General features: G+C 47.8%; 3 protein-coding genes across 3 annotated transcripts; all 3 read left to right on the top strand.

The window, feature by feature from the left end:
• Positions 1-115: 115 nt before the first annotated feature.
• On the top strand, positions 116-2,536 carry F5147DRAFT_572445 (calcium proton exchanger; the record flags this gene model as incomplete). Its single annotated transcript, XM_041431086.1, has 18 exons — positions 116-236; positions 287-321; positions 377-425; positions 477-508; positions 555-629; positions 683-690; positions 745-763; positions 819-864; positions 932-958; positions 1,007-1,072; positions 1,132-1,274; positions 1,325-1,346; positions 1,403-1,725; positions 1,776-1,970; positions 2,021-2,043; positions 2,096-2,181; positions 2,234-2,299; positions 2,352-2,536. The coding sequence occupies 18 exons, from the start codon at positions 116-118 to the stop codon at positions 2,534-2,536; spliced, it is 1,521 nt and encodes a 506-aa protein (XP_041295349.1).
• A 2,559-nt stretch (positions 2,537-5,095) lies between these two features.
• Positions 5,096-9,167, top strand: F5147DRAFT_71235 (uncharacterized protein). Its single transcript, XM_041438354.1, has 15 exons — positions 5,096-5,205; positions 5,262-5,553; positions 5,604-5,663; positions 5,716-5,975; positions 6,027-6,384; positions 6,438-6,593; positions 6,647-7,182; positions 7,240-7,465; positions 7,518-7,890; positions 7,944-8,050; positions 8,111-8,258; positions 8,309-8,385; positions 8,437-8,609; positions 8,665-8,956; positions 9,011-9,167. The coding sequence occupies exons 1-15, from the start codon at positions 5,135-5,137 to the stop codon at positions 9,035-9,037; spliced, it is 3,156 nt and encodes a 1,051-aa protein (XP_041295348.1). The 5' UTR covers positions 5,096-5,134; the 3' UTR covers positions 9,038-9,167.
• A 41-nt stretch (positions 9,168-9,208) lies between these two features.
• Positions 9,209-12,018, top strand: F5147DRAFT_71234 (WD40-repeat-containing domain protein). Its single transcript, XM_041438352.1, has 3 exons — positions 9,209-9,640; positions 9,690-11,023; positions 11,073-12,018. Exons 1-3 carry the CDS (start codon positions 9,279-9,281, stop codon positions 11,867-11,869), a joined length of 2,493 nt encoding a protein of 830 aa, XP_041295347.1. The 5' UTR covers positions 9,209-9,278; the 3' UTR covers positions 11,870-12,018.
• Positions 12,019-13,448: the final 1,430 nt, after the last annotated feature.

Genomic DNA, 13,448 nt, shown 5'->3' with positions numbered 1-13,448 from the left:
GCCACGCGATCAAGGGAGATGTTCCCACATCATTCTGCCTACCTTTACGGTCATCCACATCTGCCAATCGACCAATCGACTACGCATGAGTGTTCCAGGCAGCGAACCCCAAGAGATGTCCCTCAATTGGCTGGCCGAGTTGAGAAGAGCTGCAACTTTAATGGTGCAGCCAGAAAAACCGATAGCTAAAGCCCCCACCGTGTGGAGAAGCATTCAAGCGATTGTTTTTGCTTCATGTGAAATGACTTACTTGCGACCAATGCACTGTGTTGATATTGTCCTCTAGGGCTGAATGCCTTGTTGATCTTTATTCCGATATCTGTATGTTTCTTGCTGTCTTAGCTCGGACTATCTAATACTACATGGTGTCTGAAAGTGGGCTATGAACTTTGCTCTACCCGATCAGCACACTCTCACATTTGTTTGTAAGTACACGACTTGACCTTCACTGCAACCTACCTTACGCAGTTCTGCAGTTGCATTTCTGGCTATCATACCGCTAACCAAGGTAACATAGGTTCATTTTCCGTTATTGTTGTTTGATGTGTTCGTAGCTTCTCGCCTTCGCGACCGATGAATTGTCATTACGAGTCGGTCAAACTCTAGCTGGTCTTCTCAACGCTACATTAGTCAGTGGTTCATATCCCAGTCTGTTATCCCGCTGAAATTTGATGGCTTATAGGGAAATGCGTCAGTAATATGCTGAGTTGATCACTTACTTACCTTGCTTCCTTTCACGCACAGTGTCGAACTCATCGTATCAGTACGTCGTGCTAGCCTCCAGCAGCTTGTGCGATGACCAAATTGACCCATTTTAGATCATCGCGCTCGCGAAGTGTCAGCTTACAATAGTTCAGTCGTCCTGTACGTGTCCCACAGCTTTGCTCTATTTTTAGCTCCCCTTTAACTGACACGTGTTATTTTCCTATAGTGGTTGGCTCTATCCTGAGCAATCTCTGTCAGTGTCTAGGCTTACTGCGACGAGATCAATTAATGTGTACTGTAGTGCTGGTACTGGGCATGTGTTTCTTTGCCGGTGGTCTCCGCTTCTCGGAACAGGGATTTGGTCAAAGTACGCAGTTGCTTGTTCCAAGTTGGTCCAAACTGTTGATGCTTGCGCCTATGGCTTAGGTGCTGTGCAACTTAATTTATCATTGCTGACCATTAGCGTGATTGCTGTTCTGTTACCTGGGGCTTTTCACATGGCTCTTCAGGGTCAACCAGGATATGACGAATTGTCGATCGATTACAACATATTGCAAACTAGCCGTGGCGTGCGTAGATTATTGTTCACAATATGCTTGGTCTTACGTTCTTCGTATAGGTTGCAATCATTCTCCTTTTCAGTAGGTCAACAAAATGATTTTCTTAGCAGTTGGCTAAACCCATTCCAACCATTCAGTCTACGCCTCATATTTGGTTTTCCAGTTATTTTCGCACAAAGCCCTCTACGATGATGATAACGAAAATATGCAACCAACCAAGGCGTACGCAGGCCAGAATCCATTTCGGTTGCACAGGAGACGTAGGATCATCACGGACGGCGAAAATGTATCTTCCCCAAGTTCGACACATGACAGAGAGGCAGCCGCAACGTTGTCCTGCCCCGCAGATGCCAACCCTGACGTGGAACCTGGGACTTATTCCATAGCATCCGTGGAGACTGAGATTCAACCACTGATGAACATCGCTGTGTGCTTTTGGCTTTTGGCTGTCGTAGCTGTGGTACGTGCTTAACGTGATAGTTACACGAAGTTCTCAATTTTTCGCTTCAGTTGACTACTGTTACTGCAGTGTTCCTCGTTGACTCGATTGATGGCTTGACTTCATCTGGGTCGATCAACAAGGAGTTCGTTGGTGTTATTTTGCTCCCGATCGTTGGTCACGCAGCGGACCACGTCATTGAAGTTACGGTATCCGTCAAGGATAAATTGACTTTAAGCTTGGGCGTTGCTGTGGGTTCGAGTATTGTGAGTTCATTCCTACAGACATGGCTTCTATGGCGACTCACCGTTTTCAGCAAATTGCGCTCTTTGTGATTCCGTGCGTTGTGCTCTTGTTCATTTCTGCATAGTATTTACTCAGATGGTCTCAGATTCATCGTGACACTTGGTTGGATTATGGATAAGCCACTGACACTTCTCTTTGACCCGCTGGAATCCATCGTTATGTTCCTTTCCGGTGCGTGAATGACATGATGCGGGAGAATGTGCTAATTGGAAGGAGAAAATAGTTCTTACTGTCAATTACGTCGTGCAGGATGGCAAGTCAAATTGGCTGGAAGGAATGATCCTCATGTGTAAGTTGCTGTAGCATTTTTGGGTGCGTTTCGCACTCAAGGCGCTCTCTAGGCGCCTACATGATTTTGGCTGTAACGTTTTGGTATTATCCTGGTGAGCCCCTCGTCGATGTAGCTGAAGACTCCCACATGTTAAATAATGGTCTCACTAGGCACCCAAGGGATCTTTCCAAATTGCTAGACCTCGGTATCTTCGATGAACGGAGGATTGCCACGGGCTCAGTACTACTCGGCTAGACCGCTTTCTTATCGAATCATATTCGGCACGATACACTATCATGCACTTTTCTTTCTGATGTTTATGGTTTGGACTAGGAACCCTTAGCTCTTATCTAATTCCAATTGCATGGGTCGTCTTGCTCCTACTTACCTTTTACAAGCAATCTGCTTACCTGTGGACAGATCAGTATCGTTTATCATCCTCTCAGATTTATTTACAATAGCAACAAAGAGCAGACTACATTTGCCGTTTGTCTTTCCTCATTCGTGGTTGAAAATAATGTCCAAACGTCGTGATATGATTCCGCCCTCTGAACAGAGCTGTGTCCATTTTACAGAATCACTCAACGTACCAACAGTACTGTGATAAGATCATAACGCTACAACAATATTGATGTTAAAAATTCTCAAGAGAAAATTGTTCAGGCGCTCGATCAATCGGGCACCTGAGACCGCAGCGAAATTGTTTCAGAGCACATTAGGTATGCATACACAGCATCAAAGACGCTCGATTACCAAGAGCGCGCACATGACGTCAACACGGACTAATTCCGCGGAATTAAACGCTCCGTTCTTACAGAATGAGCACGCGGCCACAATGTGATGCCGCATGCGGTACCACGAGTGCAGCTCGCGATGGTGAAGGACGAGCATGCACTGGCACTTCGCAGTGGGGACACAAGGCAGACAGCCCACGATGGTGACAAAGATCGCGTGGTTCAGGACAACGGCATAATAGATCTAGAGATAGATGTGGACGGGATCTGCGATGGTGATGACCAGTAGGCAGCTCACGGTACTTAGCACCGGTAGGAACAAATCAATGACAATGTTAGAGCACGGGTACCCGCGGGTCGCTGAAGCCGCACCCGTACCCACAAATTCACGGTACGGGTGTACACTGACCCGCCAGTTCTGCAGGTATGAACGGTGTTTTTTTGCGGCATGCCGCAGTTTTTTCACAGACCCGCGGGTCATATAGTATTTTGAGGTCGACTGCGGTTAAGGAAGCTGTTAGTGTCAAAGACACGAAACTTATTTTTTGAAAACAGACCTGGAGCGCTCGGGTAATCCAAAGCCATGCGGGACAGATTAGGATACTTCTTTTGTTGCACAGACCACCATTTCAAGGCGTCATCCACTTTTTCGAGAGGTTGCTGAAGGTAGTGTTCGTCCAACTCATCAATGGGCTAAGTAGTAGGGGTAGAGTCGCAACCCGAGAGAGTAGTCTTGGAATATAATTTCACTGGCAAATCAGTATAGCTGGTGCCGTCCATTATCGCTCTGGATCGACATTGCTACTCGATGAACCTGCGGTCGAAGTTCACATGGTGGCATCTCGGGAGGTTCTTTATGAGTAATGAAATTTTGACCCTTGCACCCTCGGACAATTCAGGGATTCACACCCGTCCAATACCATAAACCGCAACTGGTATGCACGGTGTACGTGCGGGTCTCCATAATCCACACCGTACCCGTACCCGTCACACCCGTCAGCGATGAACCGTGGGTTTACCCGTACATCATCAGGGAACTCGTGAGTCTCCTCAGCTGGGTGCTTTACGTTGAAGGCGGTGGTTTTCCCGACATTATACACGGCTTTATATGACTTTATATCAAAAACATTTTCTATATATGATCATAAGTATATCGGCATAAATAACAATATCTGCGGCTCACCAGTCCTCTGATGATAATAAGCGCTAAGCGCCCAGTACTTGCACGGGGACCGAGAACAATGTAAAGCTGTGAATTTGAATTCTTCATGTTGAGTCAATATGCGCAGCGGGAACTGAAGGTGATCATAGAGAAAGGAAACCCACTCGGTTGGTGTGGTACCGGTTCGTTCCGAGCGTTCAATGTTCAGGAACCGGCAGCAGCTTGCACATGGTGGTGCCTGGCAGTGGTGACCGGTGATCTACGAGCTGTCCCTCGAAGAAGTGTATGAGATGAGGAGAATATGTATAGTACGAATAGTCGATGCAGGTCTGTTCGACTAGTGTTGATGTTCTGATTCTGATTTGATATGAAACAGTGAGTTCTGGCCGTGGGGAGGGGTACCTACTACCTAGTACCAGGACAAGGTTCGTCATCAACGGCTTCTTCCGGCAAGCACCGAGGAACTTCCATGATTCCCTCACTGCCTGGACATAAAAGTAATACCCGCCGATCAGTATTTATGGATGATGCCCTCTGTATTAATTGAATGTCTTATGTATAGTTTGACGCTAATAATATTGTGAATCCGACTCGCTTCGGCCGCCTCCTCACTTGTTGTACTCTGTGACTAGTTACGTGCTAAATACGGCTCGCGAGCATCAGTTTCAACTCTAGATATGGTCCTCCACGTGCCACCAAGTACACACATTGCAATCCATCAACCACGTTAATGCGGTGGAAAAAAAAACCTGACCTGAAAATAACTTGGGTCTGCCTCACTTTGATCTTCAGTTTCAACGTTAGATCACTAACAATACCCGCATGATGAATCGCAAAAATACCTTTGGGGTAGATCCTAAAAAATCTCGGGTCTGGCAAGGCACAGTTGCATTGCCTTCAAGAACCGGATAAATAGGAGAGCGGGCAAAGACTTGGGTCTTGAAGCAGGTTCCTTCGATGGCAGCCACAACACCCTCTATTGAGCCAGCTGGCTCCGGGTCCGAGAAAGGCTACGGCATTCAAGTCGCGTTCGTTATTCGCATCTCTACCCCGCGCAGTATATCGTTGACCTAACAGTGAACAGATACCGTACATTATCGGTTCGCGTCGAAGATAATAAGGCCACCTCCAAGTCCCCGCCAGACCCAGCGGACGCAATTGCAAGCATAGATGCTCATCTACTCAGTGTTGACGAAGTATACACCCGGTATTCCAGTCATCCCACAGTCGGTTTGGAGCTTGCCGCTGTTCGTCGCAGGGAGCGTGATGGCAAGAATACCATCAGCCCTCCACCCACCGTCTACTGGAAGAAAACGCTTAATTATGTTTTTGGTGGCTTCAATTTTCTCATGTGGATCGCGTTCATCTTGACTATCGTGAGTGCCGTTGTTCACCTGCCATTGTGACTCTCTAATATACAGTTCAGCTGTCCTATAAACCACTCGGGCCTCCTCTACCTTTCGTTCTTGGTGTCGCAGTGCTCTTGGTTCGTGACTATCGATACTCATACTCAATTTCCCCCTTCTCATCAACTACAGATGCTTGTCATCATCATTTCTGCTGCATTTTATGCTTTGGTCGATTGGAACGCGAGCAGAATCATGAAGTCGATCAAATCCCTGATTGCACACGAGGCTGCGGTCATTAGGGACGGAAACCAGCAAATCATCTCAGCTGCTGACATTGTAGTTGGTGATGTTGCCGTGCTCAGCGCTGGCGACCGTGTCCCGGCCGACATGCGTGTCGTGCAGGCATCATCCGACCTTCGCTTTGATCGCTCTCTCCTGACGGGTGAAAGGTCTGTCCCTTGTCTTACGTGCTTGAACATTTGGCTAAAGTACAATTGCAGCGAAATGGTACCAGGAGCTCTTGATGCAACATCCGACAATGCTCTAGAGACTCGTAACCTCGCGCTGACTTCCACTTTTGTCGTACAAGGTACTTGCCATGGAGTCGTGTTCGCCATCGGAGATAGGACTGTCATGGGACGCCTTGTCAAGATGTCTGGAGAAACAAAGTTTAAGCTTACCACTATCCAAAAAGAGGTGTGGTTTTTCACCAAAATCATTTCCTGTCTCGCGCTCTTTTTCTTCTGCTTGTCGCTTCTTCTATATGGCGTTTGGTTACGGACAACATATCCTGGGTATGACACCACGTCTTCTGCCATCGTAAATTCAATCGGCTGCTTGACTGCCTTCGTTCCGCAAGTAGGTGGCCAGCAGTGACATTTTATGTTCCCTTCTTAGTTGACATCTTACAGGGCCTCCCGATTTGCGTGGCACTCTCGTTGACTGTTATCGCCCGTCGCATGGCTAAACGTCAGGTGTTGGTCAAGAATCTGGCAACAATCGAGACGTTAGGATGCATGTCTGTATTGTGTTCTGACAAGACAGGCACGCTGACTGCGGGAAAGATGGTAAGATAAATAGTGCATCTGCTCTTGTTACCAGCTTGCTGATGGACCCACAGATGGTGGAGAATATTGCCTTCCTTGATGACGTATTTGGTGTCGACGAAATTAACGAAAGGGTCAAGAAGGCCTCAAACCCTGCCGTTTTTTCTGCGTTCAAGGCGCTCCATCAGATCGCAAGGCTTTGCAACGGTGCGAAATTCGACGCAACGACCAACCACCTTCCTGTGCAGGATCGCACGATCAAGGGCGATCCGACTGATACTGCTCTTTTGCGTTTCTCCGAAGCCCTTTCAATACCAGAGCTTGACGTCGATTCCAGCACTCTTCAGCAAGAGTATGAGAAGAAGTTTGAGATCCCTTTCAATTCTCGCAATAAATGGATGCTTTCCGTGGTCTCTAAGGTCAACACTTCTGAAAAGGACGCAGAATCGACATGGATGTTCGTCAAGGGAGCTCCTGATGTTTTATTCCCTTCCTGCACCAGTGTGCTCCAAGGTGATGGGACGGTCGTGACATTAACAAGCAAGGCGAGGCAGACGTTCGCCACGCTTCAAGAGGATTGGTCAAGCCGGGGCCAACGAGTACTCGTGCTGTGAGTGAGCACTTTTGACTTGGTACCTGACATCTGATGGCGTTGCCGAGATAATAGATGTAGGAAACCCATAGAACAAATCAAGGCTAAACTTTCACCGAACGACGTGGAAGATCTGATGTACGCGGAGATGTGCGATCTAACCTTGGTTGGTCTGATTGGAATTTGCGATCCTCCTCGCCCGGATGTATTGCCATCGATTTCCGTCATTCGACGAGCTGGAGTTCGAGTCTTTATGGTCACCGGTGATTTTAAACTTACTGCTCTAGCTATTGCACGCCAGGTATTTTCTTTAATTTCGGCCGCCATAAGATCACTACTAACACCTTTTTCAGGTTGGTATCATTACTCAGCACGTCGTCGACACCATCCAGGACGTCCGAGCTGCTGCATCAGAGAAGGTCTCGCCGAAAGAGTATCATCTTATCAAGCCATCCGAAGATGATCCTATCCGTTCCCTGGTACTTACAGGAGAAGACGTCGCATCTCTCACCACGCCTGATTGGAATGTTATCGTTGGGACCTACGCAGAGATCGTATTTGCGCGCACTACCCCTGACCAGAAAATGCGGATTGTACAGGAAATAAAAGCTCGCGGAGACAATACAGTCGCAGTCACTGGAGATGGTGTCAACGATGCGCCAGCGCTAAAAGCCGCTGACATTGGTGTTGCGATGGGTAGTGGCAGTGATGTGGCCAAGGAAGCTGGTATGGATTTTCTTGACGCTCCTTTTGATGACGCTAATACCATCACTCTCAAGCCGCCTTGATCTTGTTGAAGAATGACTTTGCTTCTATCCCCGTCGCGATAGAGATGGGTCGACTAGTTTTTGATAACCTGAAGAAAGTCACATTGTACCTCATGCCTGTGAGTTGCATTTGTGGAAGCAGTATAATCTCAGCGGGTTTGATGCTCATGGTGTTGCAGGCTGGAAGTTATTCGGAATTCATGGCGGTCCTCGCAAATGTATTACTAGGCATGCAGATTCCTATGAACTCGTATCAACAAGTCTGCTATTGCATCACAAACGATGTTATCATGTCCATCTCGTTGATGTATGAGAAGCCGGAATGGGGTGGGTGCTTATGCATCGATGAGATTTCCAGTACTCACCTCCTGTTGTAGACTTGATGCAGCGCAAGCCACGCAACGCCAGGACTGATAGGCTTACAGATTGGCGCCTTTTCTTCCATGTCTATTTGGTACGTTTCATGACCTAGGTGACCCAAACATGCTCATGTATACTTGCTTAGTTCTATGGACTGATGCTGTGGCCCTGCGCGATGGCGATGTGGTTCTTGTACATGAGCCAGCAAGGCCTCGGTTTCTATGACGTTATGTTGACTTTCAGCCAATGGGAGGATGGCTGGCAAGGTTACACCATTGATCAACTAACCCAGTTCGTCGATGTTGGTCAATGCATTTAGTGCGTCGTCATTCTTTTTCTTCCCCCTCGCAACGCTGATCCTAAGACACACCAGCTATGTGACGGTGGCCATCGGACAGTACGGGACTCTTTTATCGGTTCGCAACCGCCGAGTATCGATACTACAGTCGAATCCTCTATGGGGCCCGCGTCGCAACCTGCTAGTACTTGTCGGCATGTCGGGCACGATATTGATCTGCATCGTGAACCTTTATGGAGCTGGCTTCCAGCAGGTGTTTTACACGAGGCCTATCCCTGGGATGTTCTGGGGTCTTCCGTTCACCTTTGCGTTAGGGATCTTGCTCATGGACGAAACTCGCAAAGCCATCGTGAGGAGATATCCGAAGGTATGTTTTAAGTTACATGACGGTGGTAGAATTTTAATTCACATCCTTCTGTAGTCTTTTATTGCGTGGCTGGCATGGTGAACTCGAAATTATATGAAGTTAGATTTTTTTTGTCGGTACTGGTAACTGCTCAGTGTAAATTATTCAAGATGTAATTTCACATGATCAGTTATGTAACATAGAGTTTCATAATCACATGATCTTCCTATTATCACTGTGGGACTGAGTCATTTTGATAGTCAACCTTCTCCTACCACATCGCACACGGACTCGGAGTCTTCTGCGGCCGCTACTAAAGACAGTCGAATCTCCTTGCTATTATATGCCCATAAGGTCTATAGACACATCCCGAAAAGACAAATTGACAGCCAAACCAACTTTAATCAGCTCTTATCAAGAATCCCAACATGGAATCGTTCAAAGCACCAGCCTTCTCGACATTCCCGCCGAGTCTCTTACTCATATCACTTCATTCCTCTTTCCCCCGTCGCTCCTCGCACTCTCTAGAACAAACCGACGACTCAATGAACACATAAATGATGATAATACCTGGTACCGGGCCTTTATCAACCAATTCCTTGGAATTGGTCCTGAGAATGATCTCGAGAACGAGAGGATTCTCTTACTAAGGAAGTCAGAAGGCACTTGGAGAAAGGAGTTCATCATGAGGCACAACTTGAGGAGGTTCGTGGATGCGTCGTATTCAGTTTCTGCTCTTATCTTTCATCCTCAGGCGCTGGGAACGTTCGCGGAATGGGACGATTACTCATTCTCCCCAAGATACTACCATCGACGGCGCCCATCTGATGTCCGAGTCTGGTCTCCTCACGTGTTCGATTCAATACGGAGTGGTGGCTCGTTCGCTTCCGCTCAGCGGCAAAGTTCTCAAGGGGTACCTTGACGCTGCCGGAACAGGATTGGGTATAGGAAATCCTAATGTTGAATTTACACCCAACGTCTCTACCTGCCGTCTCACTTCTGATGGCGGCACTGCCAGGGCCTTCTGGGGCAAGCGTAACGGGGAAGTGGCAGTCACTACGGCTGCTCGGGTCATGGATCCTAGGGGTGCATCTTCGAAGCTGGTTAGATGCAAAGTTGAAGATCACCACGACGGCGTTGTGAACGAGATTGCGTTGGATCCTGTTGTTAGCCGGTTCGTTTCCGGAGGTGCTGACGGGCAAGTCAAGTTGTGGGATACTAAGACGGTTGTGTGCTTGTGGTCTAGTGACAAGCAACTCCAATCGCTTGTGATTGACCCATTCCTTAAGGTGTCTTCCGCTCTTGCAGACGGCATCATCGCGGGTGCTTTGCATAGCGGAGACATTCTTTTGTGGACATCGTCCCGACAAGTCTATTCGGATGACTTTTGCAGCCCGGCATCGTTTGCACAACATCGCATCGTCTCGCCCATTCCAAAGGTACAACCGTCTCCCCAGGATATATTCATACCCAAACCTCGGCCAACTGTGCTTTGTGTTCGTCGTCACTCACAGACAACGGCAGCGCTACTCATCGGGTACTCTGATCACCCGTTCTTCTATCGCATCGTAGTTGACCTTACATCCGGTAAATACGAAATCACCGCATTTGGTGATCCTTCATTCGGATACAACTCCATCATCGAACCTTTCTTTGCAGCTCAGCCAGATGATTACAGTTTCATCATCACTGGCGATCTGCAAGGTTCCGTTGGCATTTACGATTGGGACACTCCGCAAACATCATCTCCCGTAGTACCTGCTCGCAGATTCGAGGCTCACGAAGATGGTGCCGTGACTGCGCTTGCTTGGAGCTCGCTTGTTCTTGCCACAGGCTCTGCACGCGGCACAACGACCGTATGGGACGCGCTCACCTTGGAGCCTCTTAGGCTCTTTTCGTCCCCAATCCCGCGTGCTGCACCGGGTCGCGAATTTGGAGGCGTCAGCAGGATTGTGATTGAACAGGAACTTTTGGTCATTATCGCTGACAATCGGGTGATGTCATGGAAGGTGGGACAAGTACACCACCGCGAAGCTTCGCACAAAAGCAAACAGCGTGCGAATAGGAACCCAATTTCCAAAGGACAACGTATGCACGTTCCATACTTTGTAGATTCTCGACTGATCAAATGTTGCAGAGCGATACGATTTGCACAGGGTCATCAAAGAATCCAAACGTGAACTGGAACAGGAGAATGCTTATGCGCGACGTACCATGGGGCGAGAACGCGAGCAACGTTCCACTCTGAACGTGCTTGGACTGTCGGAGTCGGAGGCAATAGAATATGTACTGATGCTCTCCCGCGAGGAAGAACAGCATCGCCGAGTTTCCCATACCATCGATGAAGGCGTCTTCGAGGGTGACTTTGAAGACGAAACGTTCTTGCCAGTCGCTTCAAGTTCTTCAACAAGCCATGGTCCTGCATTACCGGCTTCGAACCAGTCTTTCCCAAGTTTGCTTGACGATCACCATTCCCGCACCTATCCACGTGCCGCACGTCCCATGACGAATCAGAAAGTACAGGTGTCTCCTGTCTTCGTCCCGGAACCTATGGAAGCCGGCGTCACCATAAGCCCGCTCAGGATACCTGCATCCCTGCCAGGTTCTTCGACGAGGACAAGATCTTTACCGGACGTGGCTCGCAGCACGTCGTCCTCTTTCGAACACTTTCCCTCGATCAGTTCTAGCATTTCCTCATCGACCAGCAGCCTAGAACACAGTCGTTCGGCGTGGAGTACACCCTTACGGTCGCCGCCTTCATCCCCACATGTTGGCGCACCTCTCTTGCGCACGTCTTCTACAAGCACAGAAAATCATGATAGGCAATCTGAGGAAGAGCTCCGGGCTACCCCAGATTTAGATGAAATGGATGCAGATTTGAAATTTGCGATTGAGTTGAGTCTTGCGGAAGCGCGTAGTCGAGGCGAGGTTTGAAAGTGGGAAGGTAATCAAGCTGTTGTTGATACACGATAGATTGGATAGAGCACCGGAACAATCTTTATCATTAGGACTATATATTTTGAATGTAGCCGTGGCACGTCTTTGAGATGTGACTTAGCGTTCATTCTGCACCTAGATAAGCAACAAGAACTGAACGTTGAACACGGGTCGTTCTTTACTGCAGGAAGTAGACGTAGACATTGAACTGGAACAGATCATGAGATAGGGGACGGGATTCTAGTTCTGTTATCTAGGAAAACCAGATAAGTCCGTCCTCCACCTCCTTCCCCCTTGCTCTTGGGGTATACTGCTTCACAATACGATGGTTGGAAGACGATGGGTGTGTGCCTTCCTCAGCTCCCTGTTTCCTTCTTATTACCTTGTTACGATCCTTTTCACCAGTAATTTGGTGTCTTGAAAATAGGTGTGGGGGCTCAAACCAGACGACACTCTCCTGGCAGAGGCCACAATGTTGCGCTCTCTAGTGAATGCTAATATTATGAAAGCTAGAACATGGTCTTAGCAGCGGACGTTAAGGACAACATTGACGCAGAACGACGATGAAGACTTCGTTGAGTGTCAAACATAAGATGTACGAACAGGAAAGATGCTACCGGTAAAGAAAACATATGTGCGAAGGGTGCTGACTTGGTGGTATATGTCCGTCGGTCAACAAGTATTTGCAAGGGTCCATCGCCCATCGATGAGGTCTTGCAGAGCGGAGTTACTCGCTGTAGATCTTCTAGGTGAATGTCTTTAAGTCTCTTGTAATGAAAGTGCTTACCATCTGAATCAATCCGATATTCAGGATGAAGTTCGTCTTTCCCCACGTCTAACAACGTAGTGAGCGAAAAGACGTCTTCGACCGAGTTACCTAAATATTTGTTGTTGCACATGATGACTTACACGACAATTTCAGTGATTTCTTCAATGGGTAAATGATTCTCTGGTGAGTATTCCGTACCAGCGATGGCCATCTTACTAAGTTACTTGCAGCAGTCTATTCGGATATATCTGCCACCAGTTTTTATCAAAGTCACAAACGCCAGCAGTGTTCATGTGCTCAGCTTCGATGAGAGTTGGGAGTTGTAAAATTAACTGCACACCACCTCAGCTGCAAAGATTTCAGTTGTAAGTTGTGATAAATGTATTCTACTCACGTCTGCGGCGGGTGCAGTGACTCAGTACTCAATGCTGGCTGACATTTCGATTAGTAGAAGTCTGGCAACAGAAGCGTCCTATATGGAGAGGCGTATTCGGACTCGTGTCTTCATAGTCGGAGCTTAGCATAGAACTCGAAAACAACCACATGTGACATAAGGAAAATTCCTCGGAGCTTGTCGGGAGGAAATCGAATTGCAGAATTTGTAAGCAGACTTCACCGTCACCTCGTGGTGTTCGAACTTTCTTTTCTTCCGTAGGTAATAGAGGAAGAAGCTGCAAACAATTCAAATTTCTGATACGCCATCTATGTACAGCCTCGACGTTCAACTCGTATCGATGGCATACATCAGATCAATCTGATGTGAAACTGAAACTTCTGTGATGCATCAGCCTATTGAAGCTTCTCGTA

Source organism: Suillus discolor (genome assembly GCF_016758755.1).
Source record: "Suillus discolor strain FC423 chromosome Unknown F5147scaffold_14, whole genome shotgun sequence".
NCBI classification, from domain to species: Eukaryota; Fungi; Basidiomycota; class Agaricomycetes; order Boletales; family Suillaceae; genus Suillus; species Suillus discolor.
Note: the sequence above shows the minus strand (reverse complement) of the source record. Positions and strands in the feature narration are given on the sequence as shown.